We start from the raw sequence: 24842 nt of genomic DNA, 5'->3' as shown, positions 1-24842 counted from the left end.
CTAAAGCACATGTGCTGTCTGCTGTGAATTGCTTGATTCACTGTGAAAGAGTGTCGCTTTTGTTCTCAGAAATGTATCATCTTAAATTTTACTCTCCCTTTTTATCGCCCCTGCAGATGCAAATGTTTCTATGCTTCCCGTATCATCTCCATCCCTGAGGTTATCACAGATTAGAAGGTGAAAAAAATGCACTCGCAATGACCTATTTTCCGAGCTCATGCAGTCCTCCCGCACTGAGAGGGCACAGCTGAATGCATGGCATTCAGTGACAGAGGCCAGGAAAGCATTAAGTGAGCATGATTGGAAGATGCAGGAGGCGATGCTGAGGCTAATGGGGAGAAAGAGATGATCAGGTGTCTGGTGGAGCTGCAGGAAAGGCCACAAGAGCACAGACCACTGCTGCATCTACTGTATAACTTCCTGCCCTCCTCACCAAGTTCCATATCCTCCTCACCCAGACACCCAAGTATGCTGGGGGAGGCTCTGAGCAACCAGCCACTCCACTCCAGAGGATGTCCCAAGCAACAGAAGGCTGTCATTTAAACAACTTTGATTTGTAGTGTGGCTACAATAAGCAATGTGGCCTTGTCCTTCCCTCCTCCCCACCCCACCCCACCTGGGCTACCTTGTCAGTGATCTCCCTTTTTAAAAAATAAATAAAGAATGCATGGATTCAAAACAATACGGACTTTATTTCCTTTGCCAGCTGTGGTCGAAGGGGGATTGGCTTACGGGGAAGTAAATTCAACAAAGGGGTAGTTTTGCATCAAGGAGAAACACACACCTGTCACATCATAGCCTGGCCAGTCATGAAACTGGTTTTAAAAGCCTCTCTGATGCGCAGTGCTCCTAGCTGTGCTCTTCTAATTGCCCTGGTGTCTGGCTGCTCAAAATCAGACGCCAGGCAATTTGCCTCAACCTCCCCCCCATGAATGTCTTCCCCTTACTCTCACAGATATTATGAAGCACACAGCAAGCCGCAATAACAATGGGAATATTGGTTGCGCTGAGGTCTAACCTAGTCAGCAAACAGTACCAATGAGCTTTTAAACATCCAAAGGCACATTCTACCACCATTCTGCACTTGCTCAGCCTATAGTTGAACTTCTCCTTACTACTGTCAAGGCTGCCTGTTTATGGCTTCATGAGCCATGGGAGCAAGGGGTAGGCTGGGTCCCCAAGGATAATTATTGGCATTTCAACATCCCCAATGGTAATTTTGTGGTCAGGGAAGCAAGTCCCTTCTTGCAGCTGTTCGAACAGCCCAGAGTTCCTAAAGATGTGAGCGTCATGCACCTTTCCCAGCCATCCCACGTTGATGTTGGTGAAACGTTCCTTGTGATCCACCAGTGCTTGCAGCACCATTGAGAGGTACCCCTTGCGGTTTACGTACTGGTTGGCAAGGTGGTCTGGTGCCAAGATAGGGATATGGGTTCCATCTATCGCCCCACCCCAGTTAGGGAACCCCATTGCAGCAAAGCCATCCACTATGACCTGCACGTTTCCCAGAGTCACACTACCCTTGTTAAGAGAAGGTCAGTGTTTGCACTGGCTACTTGGATCACAGCAGCCCCCGCGGTAGATTTGCCCACTCCAAATTGATTCCTGACTGACCGGTAGCAGTCAGGCATTGCAAGCTTCCACAGGGCTATCGCCGCTCGCTTCTCGACTGTCAGGGCAGCTCTCATTTTGGTATTCCTATGCTTCAGGGCGGGGGAAAGCAACTGACAAAGTTCCAGGAAAGTGGCCTTACGCATGTGAAAGTTTTGCAGCCACTGGGAATCATCCCATACTCGCAACACTATGTGGTCCCACCAGTCTGTGCTTGTTTGCCGGGCCCAGAATCAGCGTTCCACTGTATCAACCTGCCCCACTGCCGCCATGATGTCCCAATTGCCAGATCTTGTGCTTTCAGGAATGTCTGTGTCCATGTCCTCTGCACAATCATCCTTGTGCTGGCGTCTCCTAGCCAGGTTCTGCACATACTGCAAGATAATGCGTGAGGTGTACAATGCTCACAACTGCAGTGCTGAGCTGAGCGGGCTCCATGCTTGCCATGCTATGGCGTCTGCATGGGTAACCCAGGAAAAAAGGCGCGAAACAATTGTCTGCCATTGCTTTCACAGAGGGAGGGAGGGAGAGAGGGAGGGAAGACTGACAACATGTACCCAAAACCACCCGTTACAGTGTTTTTGCCCCATCAGGCATTGGGAGCTTAACCCAGAATTCCAATGGGCAGTGGAGACTGCAGGGACTGTAGGATAGCTACCCACAGTGCACTACTCCGTGAGTCGATGCTAGCCACAGTATTGAGGACACACTCCGTCGACTTAATGCATTTAGTGGGGACGTACGTATCGACTGTATAAAATCGCTTTCTAAATCGACTTCTATAAATCGACCTAATTTCATAGTGTAGACATACTCTTAGACGTAGAATGGATTGTATCTTGATTTTGACAAGTTTCATGTCTGCTTATGCAAAATGTTTACTTCAGCAAATGTAAGGAGTTATGAAATGCTTAGCATAAGTGACTCGGATGAACAGTTTCGGCTACATCACTGTTACAATATTGGTGCTTCATGCATACTAAATATATCTATATGGTGTGGATATACATATTATTAATATTATATAAATATATATGGTAGCCAGCATATATTCATCAGCGTCCCTCAAGACTGGCTCTTGGACATCTCTGCAGGTGAGACAGGATTGTTAAGTGACTATTTTGTTAATCTCCATGGTGGCTGAGATTTGGACCTGTTTGTTAGTTGTGCTCAGATGGTGGCCCTAGGAAGAACACTCAGAGTAGGTCCTTGGCCTTTCTGCTGGGAATGCTATCAAAGAAGTTCTTTGTGTCTGAGATGGTGACTCTCTCCCTACTGGGAGAAAGGCACCTCATATGGTGTGAGTGGTGTGCAGGGGACCAGCACCATGTGACTGAGCTATTTGCTTTTGTCTCTGCACATTTAGTTCTTTGACGGTACTTGAGCTGTGAACATGATCGACTTCTCAGCCTGTGGCGGCAGGTGGTGACCTTCCGCCGTCACTTCCTGGAGATGAAGACTGCAACTGACAGGTGAGCAGGAATGGGGACTCAAGCTGTTGAGGAAAAATGAGTGCTTCCCCTCACACCTTGTTCTGAATCCCGATGGTGCTGGGTTTACAGTTAAAGGACACAGTGTTCCCTCTGACAGCTGGAAATAAGGAGATAACTATATCTGTTCTGACACTCTCCTTGGAAGACCTGGGTTGCCTTAAAATCTTATTCTTTGGGCTGGCAGGTATGGGTCCCAAGCAGAGATGGTGGTGGGAATGGGTTAGGGTTGCCAGAGCATTGTAGAATGTACTGGAGGACTGTGGGGGTCTGGGCATATTTTCAAATTGCCTCATTAAAAAGTCAAGCTGCTCACTTTCAAAAATGCCTAAAGTACACACCAGTTGTTCAGTGATAATGGAAGGGCCTGGATTTTCAAAAGGGCCTAGGTGAGTTTGGTACCCAATGCCCAGTGAAAGTCAATGGGAGATGGGCATCTAATTCTCTTAGTCATTTCAGCAGTTGGGCTTGATTCATGCAGCTCCCATTTCCTTCTCCATCTCCTCTGTTGCTCCTCATCCTTCCTCTGTTTCTTTAACAGAATCATGAAGGTTAGAGAAAGGAAAGATGCATAGGGTTAATCTAGTCCATAGTCAGACTTGTTTGTCTCCATCTGTTTTTCTAGTACTCTCTCTGTTTTATCATTGTAAATATCTCAGTTGGTGGGCTTCCACAGCATCTCTTGGGAGACTATACTAAAGATGAGGACCAGGTCCTCTTAAACATATTTGGAACCAAATGCTGGGTTTGGGCAACCTAGAGCTGGGTGACGTAAGCATACTGAGGACATTGCAGCCACATTAACTCAATAATGCTCCTTATTGTCTGGCCCCATACACTGTGAACAGGAAGGCCGAGAAGACAGGATGCTGCAGAATTCCACAGGAGAAAGCCCACAGGATAGAAGAGCAGCCGTCCCAATCTCTGGGATCTTTCACAAAGAAAGAAAAGGAGCCATTAAAATGACTCCACTGACCCCCCGTGCAAATAATACCTAATGGTCAAAAGCATGGAAAGGCAAATGGGAAAGAATTGGCACAGGAACTTTGTCCTAATCCATTGTGACGTGGACATTGCTCAAAACCCACTGGTGCAGTTTCTGGGCCATACTTGAAAAGTAACTCATGGGAAAGATATCTGAGGACATCAGGTATTGCCAGAATTGCCCAGCCACAACTAATTCTTTCCCAGAAGAGGAAGATTGCTCATAGGTTGATAAGTGATAGCACTGTCAATATTGATAGGTAAGGGGGGCTTGATAGTCTTGATCCTGTGATGATAAGGATCATATAAGCAGCAAGTTACCTATATAGAGAAAAGAGTTAGTATACTGGCCTTCATCAGCCATAAAGTGCATGGGCCTAACTTGCAGGATGTATCCGGAATTAGTCACAGTACCTCCAGAACCACAGTTGGCTGTAGGAGCTGAAAGTCAAGCAGAGAGAATTTTGCATTTGTTTCCTAAAGACGGAGGTGGGCAAACTACCGCCTGCAGGCCACATCCGGCCCGTGAGCTCCTGGTTGGAGAGGCTAGCCCCCGGCCCCTCCCCTGCTGTCCCCCTTACCCCGCAGCCACGCTGCCACATGGGCAGCGCGACTAGCTCCGGGCGGGTGACAAGGCTTCCAGTCCTGCCGCTCTGATGGGTATGGTAATGCGGGGGAGGGGGGTTTGGATAAGGGGCAGAGGGTTCCTGGGGGCAGTCAGGGGACAGGGAGCGGGGGGGGGTTGGATAGGGCGTGGGGTCCTGGGGGAGTGGTTAGGGGTGTGGGGGGGGTCCCAGGAGGGGGCAGTCAGGGAGCAGGGAGGGTTGCATAGGGGGTGCGGTCCCAGGGGGGCAGTCGGGGTGGGAAGTGGGAGGGAGCGGATGGGGGCAGGGGGCCAGGCTGTTTGGGGAGGCACAGCCTTCCCTATCCAGCCCTCCATACAGTTTTGCAACCCCAAGGTCGCTCTCAGGACAAAAAGTTTGCTCACCCGTGCCTTAAGACATTGCTCAGTAACTATGAAAACAAAATAACATACATTCTTCATGGTGAGGAAATTTCTAGTCTGTCTAATGGGCGACAGTCTAGATATTATGCTTTAGTCAGACACAAGTTGTTTGGCTCAATACAGGGGTAGCTGGTGAAATTTAAATGTCCTGTGTTGTACAAGAGGTCAGACTAGATGGTCTCATCTGGTCTTAAACTCTGTGAATCAAAAATAGCTTGCCTGCTCAACAACTGGAATTGCTTTACTAAGTTGGACTTTGCAGACACCACGGTGGAGACTAGGTAACCTCTGTGTCCTGCACACCCATGGTGTAAGAATTTTAAAAAAAAATTTCAATCAGTCTCAGCAGTGGACTTCTGCCACCAGTGCCATATCTATCATCCCCTGCTCCATATGTCAGTGGGAGTCTGTAAACCATGGAGGCCTATGAGAGTGAGACATTGGACCAGAGGTGACCAAACTACGGCCCACGGGCCACTCCGGCCCGTGGGACCGTCCTGCCCAGTCCTTGAGCTCCTGGCCTGTGACACTAGCCCCCAGCCCCTCCCCTGCTGTTCCCCCTCCCCCGCAGCCTCAGCTCAATGTGCTGCCAGCGCAATGCTCCAGGCAGCAGGGCTGTGAGCTCCTGGGGCAGTGCAGCTGCAGAGTCTGGCCTGACCCAGTGCTCTGTGCTGCACGGTGGCATTGCTGGCTCCAGCCACACAGCGCAGCTGTAGCACTGCCGGCCACTGGTGCTCCAGGCAACATGGTAAGGGGGCGGGGGGGTTGGATAGAGGGCAGGGAAGATCGAGAGGGTGGTCAGGGGCAGGGGTGTGGATAGGAGTCGGGGCAATCAGAGGCAGGGAATGGGGGGTTGGATGGTGGCGGGGGTCATGGGGGCAGTCAGGAAGGAGGGGGGGTTGGATGGGTGGCGGGGGGGCAGTCAGGGGGTAAGGGTTCCGGGGGTCAGGGGACAGGGCGAAGGGGTGGTTGGGGTTCCAGGGGGGCAGTCAGGAATGAGAGGAGGGGTTGGATGGGGCGGCAGGGGGCAGTCAGGGGCGGGGGATCCGGGGGCGGTCAGGGGACAGGGAGCAGGGGGTGGTGGATGGGGCAGGAGTCGCAGGGGGGCCGACAGGGAACAGGGGGGTTGCATGGGGTAGGAGTCACGGGGGGGCCGTCAGGGGTGAGAAGCGGGGGGCTCGGATAGGGGTCAGGGGCCGGGCCATGCCTGGCTGTTTGGGGAGGCACAGCCTCCCCTAACCCGCCCTCCATACAATTCTGAAAACCCAAAAAAGGTTTGCCCGCCCCTGCATTGAACAAAGGCATGTAGAAGTCTCTGAATTAATAGCTGAGGACAAAAGAAAATGATACAATTCCGCAAGGCCATTAATAGCATAATTTGAGTTCTTCAGAGCCGTCTGGAAATTGACAGGTTCCATTTACCTTCAAGAATAAAATAGATTAATTGATCCAACCATAAAGGTGTGTCAGACCCCAAAGTGTAGGAAGGAATGGTCAGTCTATGAAAAAGGTGTAATCTTTACTCCCCTTCCAAACACCAGATCTAGAGCATGGCCAACTATATGTGCTGAGCTAAAAACTGCTTGGGACAGCTCCAAGAGTTTCATGGCTCTAGATACAATACAATCTAGATGGATTTCAGAGTAGCAGCCGTGCTACTGTAAGGTTGGTGCATAACTGGTTGGAAAACCATTCCCGAAAAGTGGTTCACAGTCAAGCTGGAAGGGCATATTGAGTGGGGTATCACAGGGATGAGTTCTGGGGTCAGTTCTGTTCAATATCTTCATCAGTGATTTAGATAATGGCATAGAGAGAACACTTTAAAGCAGGGGTCTCAAACTCCTGGCCCGCGGGCCATCTGCGGCCCGAGAACCTCCCTACTGCGGCCCACGGAGGAGAGACTCATGCAGCCACGCTGCTGACTCTGTCTGCTGCAGGCACCGCCCCCTGCAGCTCCCATTGGCTGGGGGAGAGGGACAGAGATACCATCACTAGTCACTGGGCAGAGTCAGCCATGGAGGCAGTGTTACTTTTTTCCACAATGAATATAAACAAGTCAAAATACTTAACACAACTATCTGATGCACACCTTGCTGCAATCCTGAAGGTTTCAACTGCTCAGTCACTGAGGCCAAACATCAACAAATTGACAGAACTGAAGCATTGCCAGGTGTCTGGCAAAACACTAAAAAAACTCTGGCAGGCAAAGAATTGTATAAAGTTGTATGGGTTTCAGAGTAGCAGCCGTGTTAGTCTGTATTCGCAAAAAGAAAAGGAGTACTTGTGGCACCTTAGAGACTAACAAATTTATTAGAGCATAAGCTTTCGTGAGCTACAGCTCACTTCATCGGATGCATTTCCATGACAGTTTTATTATTTCTAAGAAATTCAAAATAAAAAATACAATATAAATGTTTTGTTTTCTGAACATCATCTTCAGTGACATTATTGGCCTGTTGGGAGGATTTGAGGACTGGCACTGGCCCTAAGATAAATTGAGTTTGAGACCCCTGCTTTAAAGTTTGCAGATGATACCAAGCTGGGAGGAGTTGCAAATGCTTTGGAGGATAGGATTAAAATTAAAAAATTATCTGGACAAACTGGAGAAATGGTCTGAAGAAAATAGAATAAAATTCAATAAGGACAAATTCAAAGTACTCCACTTAGGAAGGAACAGTCCATTGTACACATACAAAATGGGAAGTGGCTGCCTAGGAAGGAATACTGCAGAAAGGGATCTGGGGGTCAGAGTGGATCACAAGCTAAATATGAGTCAACAGTGTAACACTGTTGCAAAAAAAAACAAACATTCTGTGATGTATTAGTTGGAGTGTTGTAAGCAAGACATGAGAAGTAATTCTTCTGCTGTACCCCATGCTGATACAGCCTCAACTAGAGTGTTGTGTCGAGTTCTGCGCACCACATTTCAGGAAAGATGTGGGCAAATTGGAGAACGTCCAGAGAAGAGCAACAAAAATGATTAAATGTTTAGAAAACATGATCTGTGAGAGAGAAGGCTGAAAAATTGGGTTTTTTAGTCTGGAGAAGAGAAGACTGAGAGAGGACATAATAGTTTTCAAGTACATAAAAGGTTGTTACAAGGAGGAGGGTGAAAAATTGTTCTTGTTAACCTCTGAGCATAGGACAAGAAGCAATGGGCTTAAATTGTAGCAAGGGCGGTTTAGGTTGGACATTAGGAAAAGCTTCCTAACTGTCAGAATAATTAAGCACTGGAATAAATTGCGTAGGGAGGTTGTGGAATCTCTGTCATTTGAGCTCTTTAAAAGCAGGTTAGACAATCACCTGTCAGGGTTGGTTTAGCTAATACTTAGTCTTGCCATGAGGGCTGGACTAGATGACCCCTCGTGGTCCCTTCCAGTCCTATGAGTCTAAAGTTATCATAGCTGCCACAGAATCATAGAGTTAACCTAGTAAAAATATGGACATTGAAGTCACTGAGAACAGTGACTCCAGTGCCATTGCAGAAAGAGGAATCCAGTAAACTCAGTCAGGGACACCAGTGCAACATGCAATCTATATTTTAATATTATATCCAAAATCTATGTTAAAAGAACATGAAATTTTCAACATCAAGGACTCAGAAGATAATTGCCTGTGCAACCTAAATTCAACACTCTAGTGCGTATGCATTATGATACCATCTTTAATTACATTTTTGCATATTATTTTTCCTACAGGGCCCCTATGTCATGCAGTCCAAGGATGGACAGTGCTTTGGGAATTAATTGGGTGTATAGCAAAGGAGGTTGTTCGTAGGACTCCTGCCTCATTTGTTGCAGAAGTTGAAGGTGTATAGTGAATGAGGCAGAAGACTGTAAGAAGAGAATGAAGCGTTTCAGGGAAATGGATTCTATCCTTGCCTTTTCCACAGAGTTTCGGTGGGATTCTGGGCATGTCACAAACGAGATGGTCAATAAGTCTGTGTTCCTTATTTTGTGGGTGCCCAACTTCAGACACATGGGGTTTGATTTGCAGAAGTACTGAGCACCCTCGGCTGCAGCTGAAGTCAATGGGAGCTGTGCTTGGAACATACAGAGTGCTGTAAACTTTTGAAAAATCAGGCTTTAGGCATCTCAGATTGATTGACAGTTTTGTGCCTCACTTCCTTACCTATAAAATGGAGATAATACCGCCTCACCTCACAGAAGTGGATCAGAAGTCAATTAATTAATGTTTGTAAAAGACCAAAGTAATATGGTGAGAGCACCAAAGAAAAACCCATGAGGAAATTAGTAATTTTATATTCACTGCAGGGTTTTGATGCTTTGCAGTAAATGCATAGGCCACTCAGTAATAGTGAAGATAAAAATCTTAAATGGTTGCCAGTGGGCCATCTGTACGTGGAGGAGGAATATGTAAACATAGTTAAAGACTATATCGTAATTCATATGTGCAAGGGGATTGAATTAAAGTTTTGCATAGGCAACCATAATTCAGATGTTTCCTAACATTTGAGTGCTTGATTTTGCAACCTTAACATTCTTTTAATTTATTTCTGTATTTGTAATTTATTGTGTTTCTGAAAAAGCAAACTGAAAAGAGAGAAATTCCATCATGTGGCATCATATTGACACCCCCATGGATCACTGATGGGGTTGGAATCTTTATATCCACCGCGCAGACTTCTACCACTTGAGCTAATGGAGTAACTGGCAACAATAGTAGATTTTCATCTTCTGAACACTAGAGGGGGATAAGGTGCACACTTTGCCAGGGGTTTCACAGATATTTGCTGACTGCAGAAGACTGGTGAGACCCTGGAAGAATCTTGGGTTCCATTCCAGGCCCTGGAAGGAAGAATTCTGTAGTGGGTACAGATCCTTCTGCCTGTGTCTCTTCCAGTCTTGTGTCCCTTCTCTCCCCGTCTCCACTCACCCTGATTTCTCATCCTCATCCCAGCCTCCTTGACTAGCCAGTCCTAGTCTCCTCTCCAGACTTCTCTTTGACATTTGAATTTTTCTGCCCCCACTATGGCTCCCAGATCCATTCTCCCCTTTGGCTTCATGCCCTCCGTCTTCTTGCTAAGTTAGTTCCAACCTTCCACAACCCTCAACTCCTTGTCAGATCCATCTTCCACCCTGCTCCCACTGATTCTAGTCCCTCTCCTTGCTCTGTCATTCTCAGTCTCCTCCTATGCCCCACATCAAGCTCCCAGGTCTATTCTTCCCAATCAGGTTCCTTGTCCAAATCTACTCGCTCCACTCCCCTTCTATTTTAGCAGGCTCAGCTCCCCCGACCCCTCTGTATTCCAGTCCTAGGCATGTTGCTTCCACCTTATCCTCCATGCTTCCATGCTGTCTGGGAACCTGCTGGGGAAGCATTGAGACACAGAGAGACTGTCTCCCTGCACCCGGTTCCTGTGCTTAGCACCACAGTGGTCCCCTGGAGCAGTAATTGTATGGAAAAAAGTCCTGCTCAGTCACTGCACCCCTTGGCTGAAGTATGCTCAGTACAGATAGAATCTTCTGAGAAATAGCTGCCAAAATTTAAGAAGTCTCTGAGAGAATGAAAACTGAGGTTTTTTTTCCCCCCAAAGGCTTATAACTTGTTTACATTTGGGTAGTTTTTCACAGGGAAAGCAAAAGGCATATCTTTGACCCCAGGGTAACCTCCAAATTTTAAGACCTTGCTGCAAAGCTATGGAGGTTCTAGAGCAGTGATGGGCAACCTGTGGGCTGCATGTGGCCCATCAGGGTAATCCGCTGGTTGGCCGTGAGACAGTGTTTACATTGGCCATCTGTAGGCATGACCGCCCGCAGCTACCAGTGGCCACGGTTTGCCGTTCCTAGCCAATGGGAGCTGCAGGAAGCGGCAGCCAGCCCACGCTGCTTCCTGCAGCTCCCGTTGACCAGGAACGGCGAACCATGGCCACAGGGAGCTGCGGGCGGCCATGTCTGCGGATGGTCAATGTAAACACTGTCTCACGGCCCGTCAGCAGATTACCGTTCACTGAGCTGTGTCCATTGTCACGGGCATACATGTGTTAGTATCCTCGTAGAGTCTGCCAGGTGCTGTTACCGTGCTTTGTCAACAATAATGGCCGGGTGCCTTCATACCTTAATGGACCTTGTGGTCATTTAGCGGTTCGCTTGAGGTCTGCTGTGCCAGCTACCTGCACAGAGCTGGGATGGCATACAGAGGGAATACACATAATTATATTTCCCACAAATTAGGGGAAAACCCCTCCCAAAGCCCTTAGAGGTAGATTTTAGAAACATGCCCCCCAGACCTTTTTAAATTTTCTGCTATAAGTCAGATTTGAAGTGACACTAGCTGGATGTAGGTCAGGCTCAATGGCCACTGCATATACCTGTGGGTCAGCTAGTTGCAGTGATAAATGGCAGGCTTGAAAGCCTCTTGGCCACTCTGTCTGTGGCAAGCACAGTGTAACCCTAAGGCTCACATGCCAAACAGAACTCTCTTGTGGATACTGTGTTCAGTTTTGTGCTCCCCAAGGGACAATGTATGCCATGCGCTAGCTGGAATATATCTTGAGAAATTGAGATCATTGTGGGCAGGATTGAAGCCATGCTTGATCTCCAGTTCTGGGCAAAAAAATGGCTGGTAGAATCTGTCAACCTTAGGAAAAGCTGGGGCGGGGCAGGGGGAGGTTCAGGGGGCACAGTATCCCCTCAGTTAAATGACCAGATGTGTTAGCTTCAATAGAATAAAGGGGGCCAGAGTATCAACGGGATTAAATTTGTTAGTCTCTAAGGTGCCACAAGTACTCCTTTTCTTTTTGAGAATACAGACTAACACGGCTGCTACTCTGAAAAAAGGAGGGATAGGGTGACAGCAAGAATCAATGTCTCCCATCCCAGGTGGTATTCATGATTTAACCAAAGCTTGTGGAGGTGGTGATGTCATCTGTGTCCCTCTCTCTGGCCCAGTCTGGTCAGGATATCTCCACAATCAGCACAGTGAAGGCCCAATGGTGAAAATGTGTAATCTGGAATTCCAGGAAATAGTGGTGGTGGCAGCCATGATGGTAAAGCTCACTCCTTCCAGTCCACCCACCTCCAGTCAGTCAGCGTCCACTAATTTTCCTCTCAAGTCTCTTTGTAAAGGCCCCCAAAAGGAGTGATGGGTAGAACATTTTGTTTGTCAATTAGGCCTAATTTCTGAAACACCAATTTTCGTCCATTGATTTCTGGTCCTATACTCCTCTTGTTTACTAGGCATGATCTTGATACAGTCCTTGTGTGTTATTAGTAAACCCTTGCTGTCTGAAGTAATTCAGCCTTCCACTTTTCTTCTGAAACAATTTTATGTGACAACTTGTTGTGACAATTCACAAACCTTTACCCATTTTCCACGAGATAAGCTCATAATTGGAGTAGGACTGCTAGGTTCCAATTATTACAACAGACTCCAAATTTGGTTCACTAGCCCTACTCTCTGCCCCCAAATGTCAAAGCAATTGAAGTAACTGTGGATTTTAGGGCACTTTAGAATAGTCCTTTAAACAGAAAGCTGTTCTTAACCTTAACTATAGCAGAGTCATACAAGAGGGTATGTTGGGCAACCTTAACTGTATGCCTGTAATTATCCCCATCTTAATTTAATCCCTGGATTTGCACACAGCCAGTCTAATTTTTGGGCAGGAGACCTTCTGTATTTTCACAACCTCCTCTGCTCCTCATGTGCCTCATACCACACCATACACCCTGCTGGAGACAAGTACATTCATATACATTTCCTGCCATGTTTTCCAACTAAGGAGCTTATAACACTTTTGTAGTTGGAATTTGAGGAACCAACCACTGGTCAAGCCTGTGGAAATTGTTAGCTGCAGAAACCTGAAAGTTCCAACTTTTTCCTTACAACACAGGGAAGTTAGATTGGGGAGAACCCTCTTAGTATCAGTGTAGAAATTAAAGTTGCTAAATCAAGCACTTAACCAGAAAATCCCAAAGTTCAGGTTTCGCCCATGAATCTTTGCCATGTTGCACACATGTAATGCTTTAACAAAGGAAACAATACTAGAAAAACATGATGTATCTATAATGAGGCAAAATCTATACTTCAGGATAGCTTAGCTTTTGGGATTTCCTGATTTTTAGTGTAGATCACCTTTAATGGTATAATAATGCAAGATTTTTGCATTCAGGTTTTTAGCTGTGTGTTTGTTTTGTTTGGGTTTTTTGGAGGAGTGCGGGGTTGTGCAAAAAGAAATTGTATGCAAGCCCTTAGATGCTTATCTGTCCCTGTCTGAATGTTTCACAATTTTAGTATATTTTTTTTTACAACATTCCTGTGAGGTAGAGAAGTGCTTTATCCCCGTTTTGCAGATGGGGAATTGAGACACAGGAAGTCTATGGCAGAGCTGGGAATTAAAGCTGGGTCTCCCTAGTCCTAGACTAGCACTGAAACATCCTTCTTCTTCCTTAGCTGATCACAAACCAGATCACTGATCCTCTAAGTATCTGAGATGGCTGAACAGATTTGGAAAATGTGAATACAGATCTTCGACAATGGGTTGTAATTGTCATGCTGTGACATGGTTAAAAGGTGAATTTGCGGATGAAAGTGTTCTTGAGGATCCATTTTACTATTTTATTCTGCTTCAGGGACTTGTCAGCACTGAAGGCAGACCAGATAAGACTTTCTGGATCAATACTTGTCAGCTGCTTCCATCTAAGTTCTGGTACACGGCACTGGGAGTCGAACACTTTGGAAAGATCTACCACAAGGGATCAGACACAGCAGCTTTGTGCCAGGGCTCAGGAGCTGGAGAAGGAAGTATACCAGAAAACCCAAGAAGTGATGTGCTTGCAGGTCAAAGGGAATATAGAGAAAGAGGAGCTTCAGGGCAGGTAAATTAGTCTTAAAAACCCCACACACCTTTGGGGAATGTTTCTCATCATTTATCACAGAGGCCTTTGGATTCAATCTGTATTCTCCTTCAAAGCACAGCCACTTCATACTGGGCTTGTTTTTTGAAATGGTATCTGCTGTTGGCTTTAAAAAGAAATAGGCATAGAGGAGCCTGAATATAAAGAAAATGAGCTCTCTGAGTGAGATGTAGCTGGGAGTAATAGTGTGTGTGGAAACGGGGGTTTTCTTGGAGGGTGGGAGGCAAAGCTGGATTTACAGTTACAATAGAACCTTAACAGGTTTCAGAGTAGCAGCTGTGTTAGTCTGTATTCGCAAAAAAGAAAAGGAGTACTTGTGGCACCTTAGAGACTAACATATTTATTTGAGCATAAGCTTTCGTGAGCTACAGCTCACTTCATCGGATGCATTCGGTGTAAAATACAGTGGGGAGATTTATGTACACACACAGAGAACATGAAACAATGGGTTTTATCATATACACTGTAAGGAGAGTGATCACTTAAGATGAGCTATTACCAGCAGGAAGGAGGGGGGGAAGGAGGAAAACCTTTTGTGGTGATAATCAAGGTGAGCCATTTCCAGCAGTTAACAAGAACGTCTGAGGAACAGTGGGAGGTGGGGTGGGGGGAGAAATAACATGGGGAAATAGTTTTACTTTATGTAATGACCCATCCACTCCCAGTCTCTATTCAAGCCTAAGTTAATTGTATCCAGTTTGCAAATTAATTCCAATTCAGCAGTCTCTCGTTGGAGTCTGTTTTTGAAGTTTTTTTGTTGAAGGATAGCCACTAGGCAGCTCTCCAACACCACTTTCTACAAGCCATTACCCTCTGATCCCACTGAGGGTTACCAAAAGAAGCTACAGCATTTTCTCAAGAAACTCCCTGAAAAAGCACAAGAACGAATCCGTACAGACACACCCCTGGAATCCCGACCTGTGGTATTCTATCTGCTACCCAAGATCCATAAACCTGGAAATCCTGGATGCCCCATCATCTCAGACATTGGCACCCTGACAGCAGGATTGTCTGGCTATGTAGACTCCCTCCTCAGGCCCTACACTCCCAGCACTCCCAGCTATCTTCGAGACACCACTGACTTCCAGAGGAAGTTAGTCTGTAAGGTGCCACAAGTACTCCTTTTCTTTTTTTAATAGAACCTTAGATTTACGAACACCAGAATTATGTACTGACTGGTCAAGGACACAACTCATTTGGAATCGGAAGTATGCAATCAAGCAGCAGCAGAGACCAAAAAAAAAAAAGGATACACAGTACAGAATTGTGTTAAATGTAAACTACTTTAAAAAAAAAAGGGAAAGTTTAAAGAAAAGATTTGACAAAGTAAGGAAACTACTTCTGTGCTTGTTTCTTTTAAAGCAAGATGGTTAAAAGCATAATTTTTATTTTGCATAGAAAAGTTTCAAAGCTTTAAGTCAATGTTCCGTTGTAAACTTTTGAAAGAACCATAACGTTTTGTTCAGAGTTACAAACATTTTAGAGTTACGAACAACCTCCATTCCTGAGATGTTTGTAACTTTGAGGCTCTACTGTAATGTAATTGAAGAGAAATGATGACCAGTGTAAAGGGACTGGTTCTGTCCCTCCTCCCAGTGCAATGCTATGGTGACCAGACTTATGCTGCAAGGGGCTGAAGAGAGAATCTCCACAGTGCAGATGCTGCATGGGGCTGCCACTTATACTGCCCCCTTGCAAGCTCAGGTGCAGGGACATGTTGGGGGCATCTACACAGTGCTCAGAGTTACAGGGTTCCTGGACTGTGACACAGCTTCTAATCAGCCCTCCATGGGGCTGCTATAACTTACCATGGAGCACCTCAGAATCCTGAAGGCCCGAAGGTGGCTTAAAGCCATCTCTGTCCCCTCCCTCTAGGCTGAGTCTTCTGTGGTGTATCTCATGGAGGTGCTGCACAGACTTTCAGACATAGTTCCTATGGAGCTGATGGTGTGCTAAGCTTTTGGAATATTTTCTTCTCAGGGTGATGGAGCTCTCAGCCTTGCTGGTGCAGTCCCAGAAGCAGAACGAGGAGAAAGAAATGACTGTGAAGACGCTTAGTGACACGATGGAGATTCTGGTGTGTGAGAAATTTGTGGAAAAGCAACCCAACAACTATTGGGTTTGAGCTGTGTTTTTTCCCCAGCCTCACCATAAAGAGCTGTGGCTTCCTCAATATATGGGAACATAAGGCACTTTGCCTAAATGTGTGTTTCGTGGTTGGCAACTGAAGGCTGGGCAGTGGCAGGGGATCTGTGTGCACATCTAATCCAGCATCGGAGAGCTTGTAACAGAACATTTCACCTCAGGCACTTGTAATCCAGTTAGGTCAGTGACCAAAGACTGTCAGCATATGACAGACAGCTTCTCTGTTTATCCAGAATGATTTGTTGGCCTGTCTCATTCAGAGTTATCAGGTGTTCACATTGAAGTTGGTGTCCTTGTTAATTTCAGCAGAGAAGATAAGGATTGAATGGGCCATGAAGAGTAATGTACCCTTTCATCCCTAGAGCTGGCCCTTCTTTTCGGAGTTGAGGCACAGTGGCAAGTCAGTGCTAGGGGAGATGGAAATGCTCCAACTCATCCTTTCTTTATTCTGTTTCTAGGAGGCCAGTCGGGCGGCGGTAGAATATAAAGCTTCACTGACCAAGAATGCCAAAGAAGAGACCCTTTCCCTTCATCAGGTGATAAAAGACATAACTCAGGTAAATAAAATGTTCTGGCACTATAGCCATTCTGCTACAGAAATATCTGGGAAAGGCATAGGAAGTGCACAATATATATGTACATGTCCAAACGCCAGAAATCTGGGAAGAGACGTTGACTTGGAAAATCTAACTTCTCATATCTCACTTGCCTGTAAATTGCCTTTCATTGTGGGCCAGATCCTGTAGACTTTGCTTAGACCTTACTCAGGCAAACATTGAAGTCACTGGGAGTTTTACCTGAGAAGGAATGTAGGGGTCAAGTCATGTCTTTTTGGAACATTACCAGTATTTTTTTTATCCTTATTCTGGCTTTGCTGGAACACTTGTTCAGCCTTCTGCCTTAATAACTTCTTGAATAAAGGAATAAAAGAAAACTAGTATTTTTCACACAGGAGCAGTATAGCATGCTGCATCCAGTAGTGGTCAAAACCTGATGCTTCTGACTGGATGCTGTACACCACTCACATAATGTGTTGCAGGAGTTACGTGTATCCTTAACTTTTTATTTCCTGGTTTTCAGATGTTTAAGTTTAGCTTCTTTTCATATTTTTGAAGGGCACAAGGGCAACAGTTTGCCTTTCAGAGACTACAACGGGTCCTACTGAAAGGCGAACTGTCAGGTTGGAGGGAGGTTACCAGTGGAGTTCCTCAGGGATCAGTTTTGGGACCAATCTTATTTAATCTTTATATTATTGACCTCGGCACAAAAAGTGGGAGTGTGCTAATAAATCTTGCAGATGATACAAAGCTGGGAGGTATTGCTAATTCAGAGAAGGATCGGGATATTATACAGGAGGATCTGGATGACCTTGTAAACTGGAGTAATAGTAATAGAATGAAATTTAATAGTGAAGAGTGTAAGGTTATGCATTTAGGGATTAATAACAAAAATTTTAGTTATAAGCTGGGGACGCATCAATTAGAAGTAACGGAAGAGGAGAAGGACCTTGATCATAGGATGACTATGAGCTGCCAATGTGATATACCTGTGAAAAAAGCTAATGCGGTTTTGGGATGCATTGGGAGAGGTATTTCCAGTAGGGATAAGGAGGTTTTAGTACCATTATAAAAGGCACCGGTGAGACCTCACCTGGAATACTGTGTGCAGTTCTGGTCTCCCATGTTTAAAAAGGATGAATTCAACCTGGAGCAGGTACATAGAAGGGCTACTAGGATGATCTGAGGAATGGAAAACTTGCCTTATGAAAGGAGACTTTAGGAACTTTGCTTGTTTAGCCTAACTAAAAGAAGGTTGAGGGGAGATATGATTGCTCTCTATAAATATATCAGAGGGATAAATACAGGAGAGGGAGAGGAATTATTTCAGCTCAGCACCAGTGTGGACACAAGAACAAATGGGTATAAACTGGCCACCAGGAAGTTTAGACTTGAAATTAGACCAAGGTTTCTAACCCTCAGAGGAGTGAAGTTTTGGAATAGCCTTCCAAGGGAAGCAGTGGGGGCAAAAGATCTATCTGGCTTTAAGATTCTACTCGATAAGTTTATGGAGGAGATGGTATGATGGGATAATGGGATTTTGGTAAGTAATTGATCTTTAAATACTCATGGTAAAAAGGCCTAATCCCCTGAGATGGGATATTAGATGGATGGGATCTGAGTTACCCAGGAAAGAATTTTCTGTAGTATCTGGCTGGTGAATCTTGCCCATATATTCAGGGTTTAGCTGATCCCCATATATGGGGTCGGGAAGGAATTTTCCTCCACGGCAGATTGGAAGAGGCCCTGGAGGTTTTTCGCCTTCCTCTGCAGCATGGGGCACGGGTCACTTGCTGGAGGATTCTCTGCTCCTTGAAGTCTTTAAACCACAATTTGAGGACTTCAATAGCTCAGACATAGGTGAGGTTTTTCGTAGGAGTGGGTGGGTGAGATTCTGTGGCCTGCGTTGTGCAGGAGGTCGGACTAGATGATCAGAATGGTCCCTTCTGACCTTAGTATCTATGAATCTAGGAACCTTAACTCTGTGTTAATGAGGTTTTTGGGGCAGTTAATTTCCTTAGTTAAAAAAACAATTGGCATCCCCACGTTCCACTGTCTCTGACTTCTTGGCAACAATTGCCCTGGCCACAGAATGCACTGGCTGTGTTTTAGTGCCTTCACTGCTCCTGCATTATTTCATCTCATCTCTTTGCCTCTCCAGCCCAGCCCAGTCCTCCCTCTTCAAAGTGCTAGTCATTAAACTGGGTTTTCAAAAACAGTGTTTGGATGGTTCCTTACACCCTTTGCACTGCTCCAACGCCTCCAACCTTCTTCCCTCCAGCTCGTCCATTTCTCTGACTATCCTCTCCACACCCTCACTTCCCCGAGGCTGCAACTGCCTGCTAGCTCCACCCTCTTCCTTGCCATCACATGTCCCTGGTAAGATTGGAGGAGCCATGGAGAGGAGGGCAGGTAGTGGGGTCTGAGGAGTGCATGTAATAGCTGGATAGGTCCATCAATGGCTATTAGCCAGAATGGGCAGGGATGGTATCCACAGCCTCTGTTTGCGAGAAGCTGGTAATGGGCGACAGGGGATGGATCGCTTGATGATTACCTGTTCTATTCATTCCCTCTGAAGCACCTGGCATTGGCCACAGTTGGAAGACAGGATACTGGGCTAGATGGACCTTTGGTCTGACCCAGTATAGCTGTTCTTGAGACAAGAAGGGGCAGGTAAGGTGAGTTGAGATCCAGAATCCCTATCCCAGATCTGTGCGTAGTGTGTGGGACGGGTCTCTACACACATGCATTCACCAGAGGAGGCTCAGAGGGGAGTGACATGCCCCATTGATCTCAATGAAGTGTTCTCAGATGGATGAGAATACCCCATGGAGATGAATACCGCCTGAAATAATAGTTCAGAGAGGTGTGAACTTAGGACTCAAACTCACTGTGCTGCTCAAGTTCAGCGGCTGTATCACGTCACTTTGGGCCACCCAGTTAAACTGACTTGGCAACTCAGCCTTAGCATTACTACATATGCACATTTCATTCTCTTTAACATGTCAGTTATGGTTAACTCATGTTGGAGTTCCTAACTTTACTCAAACTCTTTCAGTATTGCTTCCCCAAAGGGGCAGCAGGGTCTGTGTGCTAGCTGAGATCAACCCTGACCAGGTGATATCAGTTTGGGCATAGTTTGAGACCCAGGTGTGTGGTGGGTTGGAAAAAAAGAGGATTTTGATATCACATGGCTTTTTCTCAGGATCATGTTGCTCAAGTGACCCCAGATTTGGTCCACTAACCCCATCCATGAAGCACAGCAAATGTCAGGACAATCTGATTCAGTATGTGGCTCTTAAACTATGTGGAAAAGTAGTCTGCTAAACAGTGAGTCACAACCGTTACTATAGTGCAGCTACTGCTCTGCTATAATTACTCAGGCATGTTATGGATTCTTCATCACCTGAAATCTTTAATTCAAGATCAGGATGTATTTTGTAAAAGATCAGATCTACCATAACCAAATTATGGTCTGATGCAGGATTATTGGATGAAATTCTCTGGCCCAATGTGCAGGTCAGAGTAGATCATAATGTTCCCATCTGGCCTTAAATTTGTTAATAATCGACTGTAAAAACTGGCATTATTTAGATTGGATGAACAAGTGTAGGAAGGGAACTGACTGAATGTCCAATGGCTAGGGCACTAGACTGCAACTTGGAATTAGAGATGCTATTTCAGCTCTACTCTGTGACTTTGGGCAAGTTACTTTGGCCAGAATTCTCAGCCTTGGGTGCCTAAAGATCATTTCCTAAATTCATACTAAGACTCCTAAATGAAAGTAGCTCGCTTTTGAGAGGGGCTGAGCAAGTGCTGCTTTCAAATGGTTTAAATGAAAAATTAGGTTATCTTTATTGAGGCACCCTTGTTTGAAGACTATGGCTTTCATCTCTCATCTGTAAAGTGGCAGTAACACTTCCCGTCCTTCGTAAAGCCATTTGAGATCATCAAAAGAAAATCACTAAAGAAATGCTGAGTATTTGTTATCCAAATTATGGAAAATAGATCAGTTTTCACTGTCCCATGACAGAAGAATAAGGGAGGGTGTTTGCTTGAGGTTAGTGTTCAGTGAATATAGAACAAATGAAAGGAAATGGTGCTTCACACAACAAAATCTGCCTCGGAAATGTACTGGAGGTTATTAAATCAAATATGGTGGCTGTATTTATTTTTTATGACCAGTAACACTTGTTAGAAATCCCAATATAAGAAAAGGAGTACTTGTGGCATCTTAGAGACTAACAAATTTATTAGAGCATAAGCTTTCGTGAGCTACAGCTCACTTCATGACAGCTTATGCTCTAATAAATTTGTTAGTCTCTAAGGTGCCACAAGTACTCCTTTTCTTTTGCGAATACAGACTAACACGGCTGCTACTCTGAAACCTGCCATATAAGAGTCAAATCTCCTACTTCAAGGTCTTGCCTGCTGCAGGGGTCAGGAGGGACATTATTTTCTTCTCCCTATACAGCACTACATAATTGGCTCTCATTCTGGGCCACAGCCCTCCGAGGAGCAGTCCCTTCCAGGATTCAGGGAGTGAAGGAGAACTTCCTCCCAGCCTGTCTCAGAAGCCCTAGATATGGGCCCTGAAACAGGATGCTAGCACTTATTTCATGTCCCAGCCTCTCTGTGTTCCCTTTTGCCATGGCCTCTCTTGTCACTCTGTCAGCAGCTTGACTATTTCTGGCTCTTAAGTTTAACACCATATGACGTGGCAGGGCTTCTCCCCAACTTCCAAGCATATACTGCCATGCCCAGTGTCCTTTAATATTTATTGTACAAACATAAGGAAATAAAACAAACACAAACAGTCCCTTTGCTCAACCTTTTGTCTTAGGGTTTCATGACCCCACTCCCAGGCATCTCTGACAATCCTGCTATTTGCAGCTTCCCAGTCCCAGCTCACTCTGCTCCCTTTCTGGAACACTGGCTCTAGGGCTACTTCCCGGGAACCTGGCCCTTGCTCCAAGGACCCACCACAGGAGTTAACTCCACTCCTCTGGGGGAATCTCTCCCCAGGCACAGCCTGCCCCAATCACTCCTCTCTGTCCTGCCCTCTGACAAGTCTTTGTAGCCCCAGGTGTAGCCCTTCTCCTTTTCATTGGCTCAGTTGGGCCCACCTGCTCTGACACAGAGAAGCTGGGCCTGGTGTGCTCACAGGGATCAGGTACCCTTTGACACACCACTCTTTTTCTGGTACTTCCAGAGCCCTTTGTTACTAGCCCCATGGCTGTCTGCCCAAGAGCACTTTGATAAAGTCTTAGAACTTCTGTGTGCTTGGGGTTCTGTACCCACATGCCTCCTGGACTTCCTTTTCTGCTTGTGGCCTTTAACTGGGCAACCTTACTGTTAGCTGCATAGTCTACATGCATGTTGTGTGAGGCGAGTCATTATTGTTCTGTCTGTTTGTTCATTTAATCCATTTAAGTTTATATGTCTTTTCACTTGTATTTTTCAGTCAATCTGATGTGCTGATGAGTAATTCTTCTTTCCCTACACATCTGTATAAGTCCTCTGTGTTTCCTTTGCTCGTGCTGGTAACATTAACTCATTCTTTTTGACTGTCCCTGGTTTTCCTTGCAAACTTTAGTTGACTGACTGTTCCTCTTAGGTTGCCTCCCTTTCTCCATTCCCAGGACAGGAATTTTAACCTCAGATCTTTGCATAGACCCTCATGAAGCTTCTTTGGCCAATTCTTGCTCTTTTCATCCTACTGTTTCAGAGGAATTATGATCAGTTGCTCTTCTGTTACCATATTCTTCAGAAATTCGTCAGCTGCTTTCTCTTCTGGGGAGTTTTAATACTACTTTTCATGGGTTTTGGTCACTAGAGGCCTGATTCTGTTACATTAAATCTCTTTATATCACTCTGTCCGCATAAAGAAGCCTTAAAGGAGGCAGAAACGGTGCCTGGGGGGCCACAAGAAGCTGAGCACTGGTTAAAGTAAGCCCCCAGAAGGCCTAGACTGGAGGGAGTACAAATATAACATCCATTCCTGCCCCACGGTTTTTCTCTTGTTTTGCATTATTCTGGAAGCACCGTACCTGAAATGCAGGAGATCATGGCCACCAGAACCAATCTTCCCTATTGCCTTAAGTCAGTTAGCCTGTAACCTCTGACTGAAGGGTGGCATGGAGGAGGAGGAGACATAAATGTAAATAAGAGTGAGTGATAGGAGGGAAGGAGTAACAGCATCATCTGGGGTTTCAGGCCGTGCTAGATGATACTGACAACGCAGTCAACATCTCATGGGCTGAGAGCTCCCAGCATCCTGAATCCAGCGCCCTCTCCTCCTTGCTGAGTTCCAGTGACATGGAAGGGGCCCTCGTTCTGGTTCCCCCCCCCCCCCCCCCCCCCCCCCCCCACCATGAAGCATGTCAAGGAGGTGAGGTGCGGGCAGTACAGGTGAGAGGGATCTGGTGCAGGACTCTCTTGACACTGGCAGCAATTTCCTCAACCCCACTGCCAGCCACTCTCTCAAATGCCTATGCCTCATCGGCCTTTCCCCCTCCACTTACTCCTGCCCTCCAGCCATCGTTCTTCCACATGGAGACTGCCATTCCTCTGCCCCACTCCCTCTGTAATTCCCCCTCCCAACCTGAGCACCCTCCCACACTGGATCACATCTTTTGCCCTTAGATGATCCGCTCCTCTCCTGACTCTCCCAGCTGACTTATGTTTGAAGTATCTCTCTGCACTCTTCAGCTGCTGTTGCCCTCAGGCCTAACTGTTGACCTCCTAACTGGTTCGCCTGGACCCATCTTCTCAACCCCTTCCTGCTCATACACTCATTCCTCCTCTTCCCCTGGCAGGCCCTAAGGGAGCAGCTTTCAGCCAGCCAGAACGCTGTCCATTCTCTGCAACATCAGCAAAGGCAGCAGGAAGAGGAATGCAAGATGCTGAGGCAGAGGCTCCAGCAGCTGGAAGAGAACTGCAAGACACTCACCAGCCAGACGCAGCACCTCCAGTCACTGGTGGAAACACTCAGCAGGTCAGCCCTATGTCCTCCCTCCACGTCGTATAGGGACTTCAGTAGCAGTGTTTGGGGCTAAGAGCTCTCTTGTTCCATAGTAAATCTGGCTCTGCTTCTCAGGTTAGTCTTTCCCTGTCACCAGCAATTTATGTTCCTAGCCACTGCCCCATATCCAGGATGCCTGAGGGAACTGGAGAGCTGCCCAAGTACAGTGTGTGTCCAGTCCAACCTCTGCCACCCCTAAACTAAGCTCCCTAGGAGCATCCTGCATCCCCAGGTTGTGGAGAGGCCCTCTGCCAAGCACTGCTTCCCGCTGAGTGAGAACGACAGCCTCCCCAGCCCCTTTCCCCCACCTCATCTGCCAGGAGAGGAAAAGAGGTTCAGATGCAGCAATTACTTCTTAACCCCTCCCCCCACATTCCATCCTGAGGGGTGTGCATGGGATCTGCTCATGCCACATTCTCCTCATTCTGCTAACTGGGCCCTGCCTCTTTGCAGTGACCGTGTGAACCTGGAGAAGGCCAGGGAAGAGCTGCAGCAACAGCTGGAGGTGTCTGAGCAGGAGGCCTGGCGCTTGCGCCGAAGCAACACTGAGCTACAACTGAAGGAAGATTTGTCTCAAGGGGAGAAGGAGGAGCAGCAGCTGGAGATGGAGAGGATCCTTCGGGAGAGGGAGCGCCTGTGAGTTCTTCTGTCATCCCTCCACAGAGCAAGGGGTTGGAGTACTGTGGGAGCATGCGGGGAATGGTGGCTGAGTGCTGGAGGTGGCAGTGATGGGTGGCTGCACGGGCATGAAAGTGGAAACTAGGAGCTGAAGGGAACCACCAAGGAAGGGAACATGGGGTCGGGTTAGGATGGTTAGTGCAATTGGTGGCTTTTATTTCCATGATATTAGATTATTGCTAATCTTCCATGTGGCCTCATCCCCTCCTCCCTTCATTCCACTATTGGTCCTTGGAGGGCAGGGTTTGTACTTGATCATCCCTGGTGTCCTGACTCTTTTCAGTCTTAGCTTACTGACTGAGACATGAAAATGGTTCTTCCTTACAAAGATTACTCTGATTCTGCAGGATCAGAATCAGAGATTACTCATGATTTTTACTCTCTTTTCCCTGGGCTCCATCTCAGCCAGTCTGTGCTAGGCAAAAATGCACTGAAACCAGTGGTTGCTGGAGCGCAGAGCTTTTGGGACAA

General features: G+C 46.4%; 1 protein-coding gene across 5 annotated transcripts in view; it reads left to right on the top strand.

Annotated features, from left to right (window-relative positions):
- CEP250 (centrosomal protein 250) overlaps positions 1–24842 on the top strand; it is a 142239-nt gene that overhangs the window by 18599 nt on the left and 98798 nt on the right. For 2 of the 5 annotated variants that reach the window (XM_043495558.1, XM_043495556.1), the window contains exons 6-11: positions 13683–13928; positions 16571–16669; positions 22886–23010; positions 23041–23080; positions 23488–23666; positions 24147–24329. In XM_043495558.1, coding sequence (XP_043351493.1) covers positions 13683–13928; positions 16571–16669; positions 22886–23010; positions 23041–23080; positions 23488–23666; positions 24147–24329 — 872 coding nt within the window. Of the gene's footprint in view, positions 1–2977; positions 3084–13682; positions 13929–15947; positions 16045–16570; positions 16670–22885; positions 23011–23040; positions 23081–23487; positions 23667–24146; positions 24330–24842 lie in introns of those variants that run through there. The other 3 variants (XM_043495559.1, XM_043495561.1, XM_043495560.1) reach the window with 3 other exon arrangements.

Source organism: Dermochelys coriacea, chromosome 13, assembly GCF_009764565.3.
Source record: "Dermochelys coriacea isolate rDerCor1 chromosome 13, rDerCor1.pri.v4, whole genome shotgun sequence".
Classification (NCBI taxonomy): Eukaryota; Metazoa; Chordata; order Testudines; family Dermochelyidae; genus Dermochelys; species Dermochelys coriacea.
The sequence above is the reverse complement of the archived record's forward strand: the minus strand, read 5'-3'. Positions and strand labels throughout refer to the sequence as shown.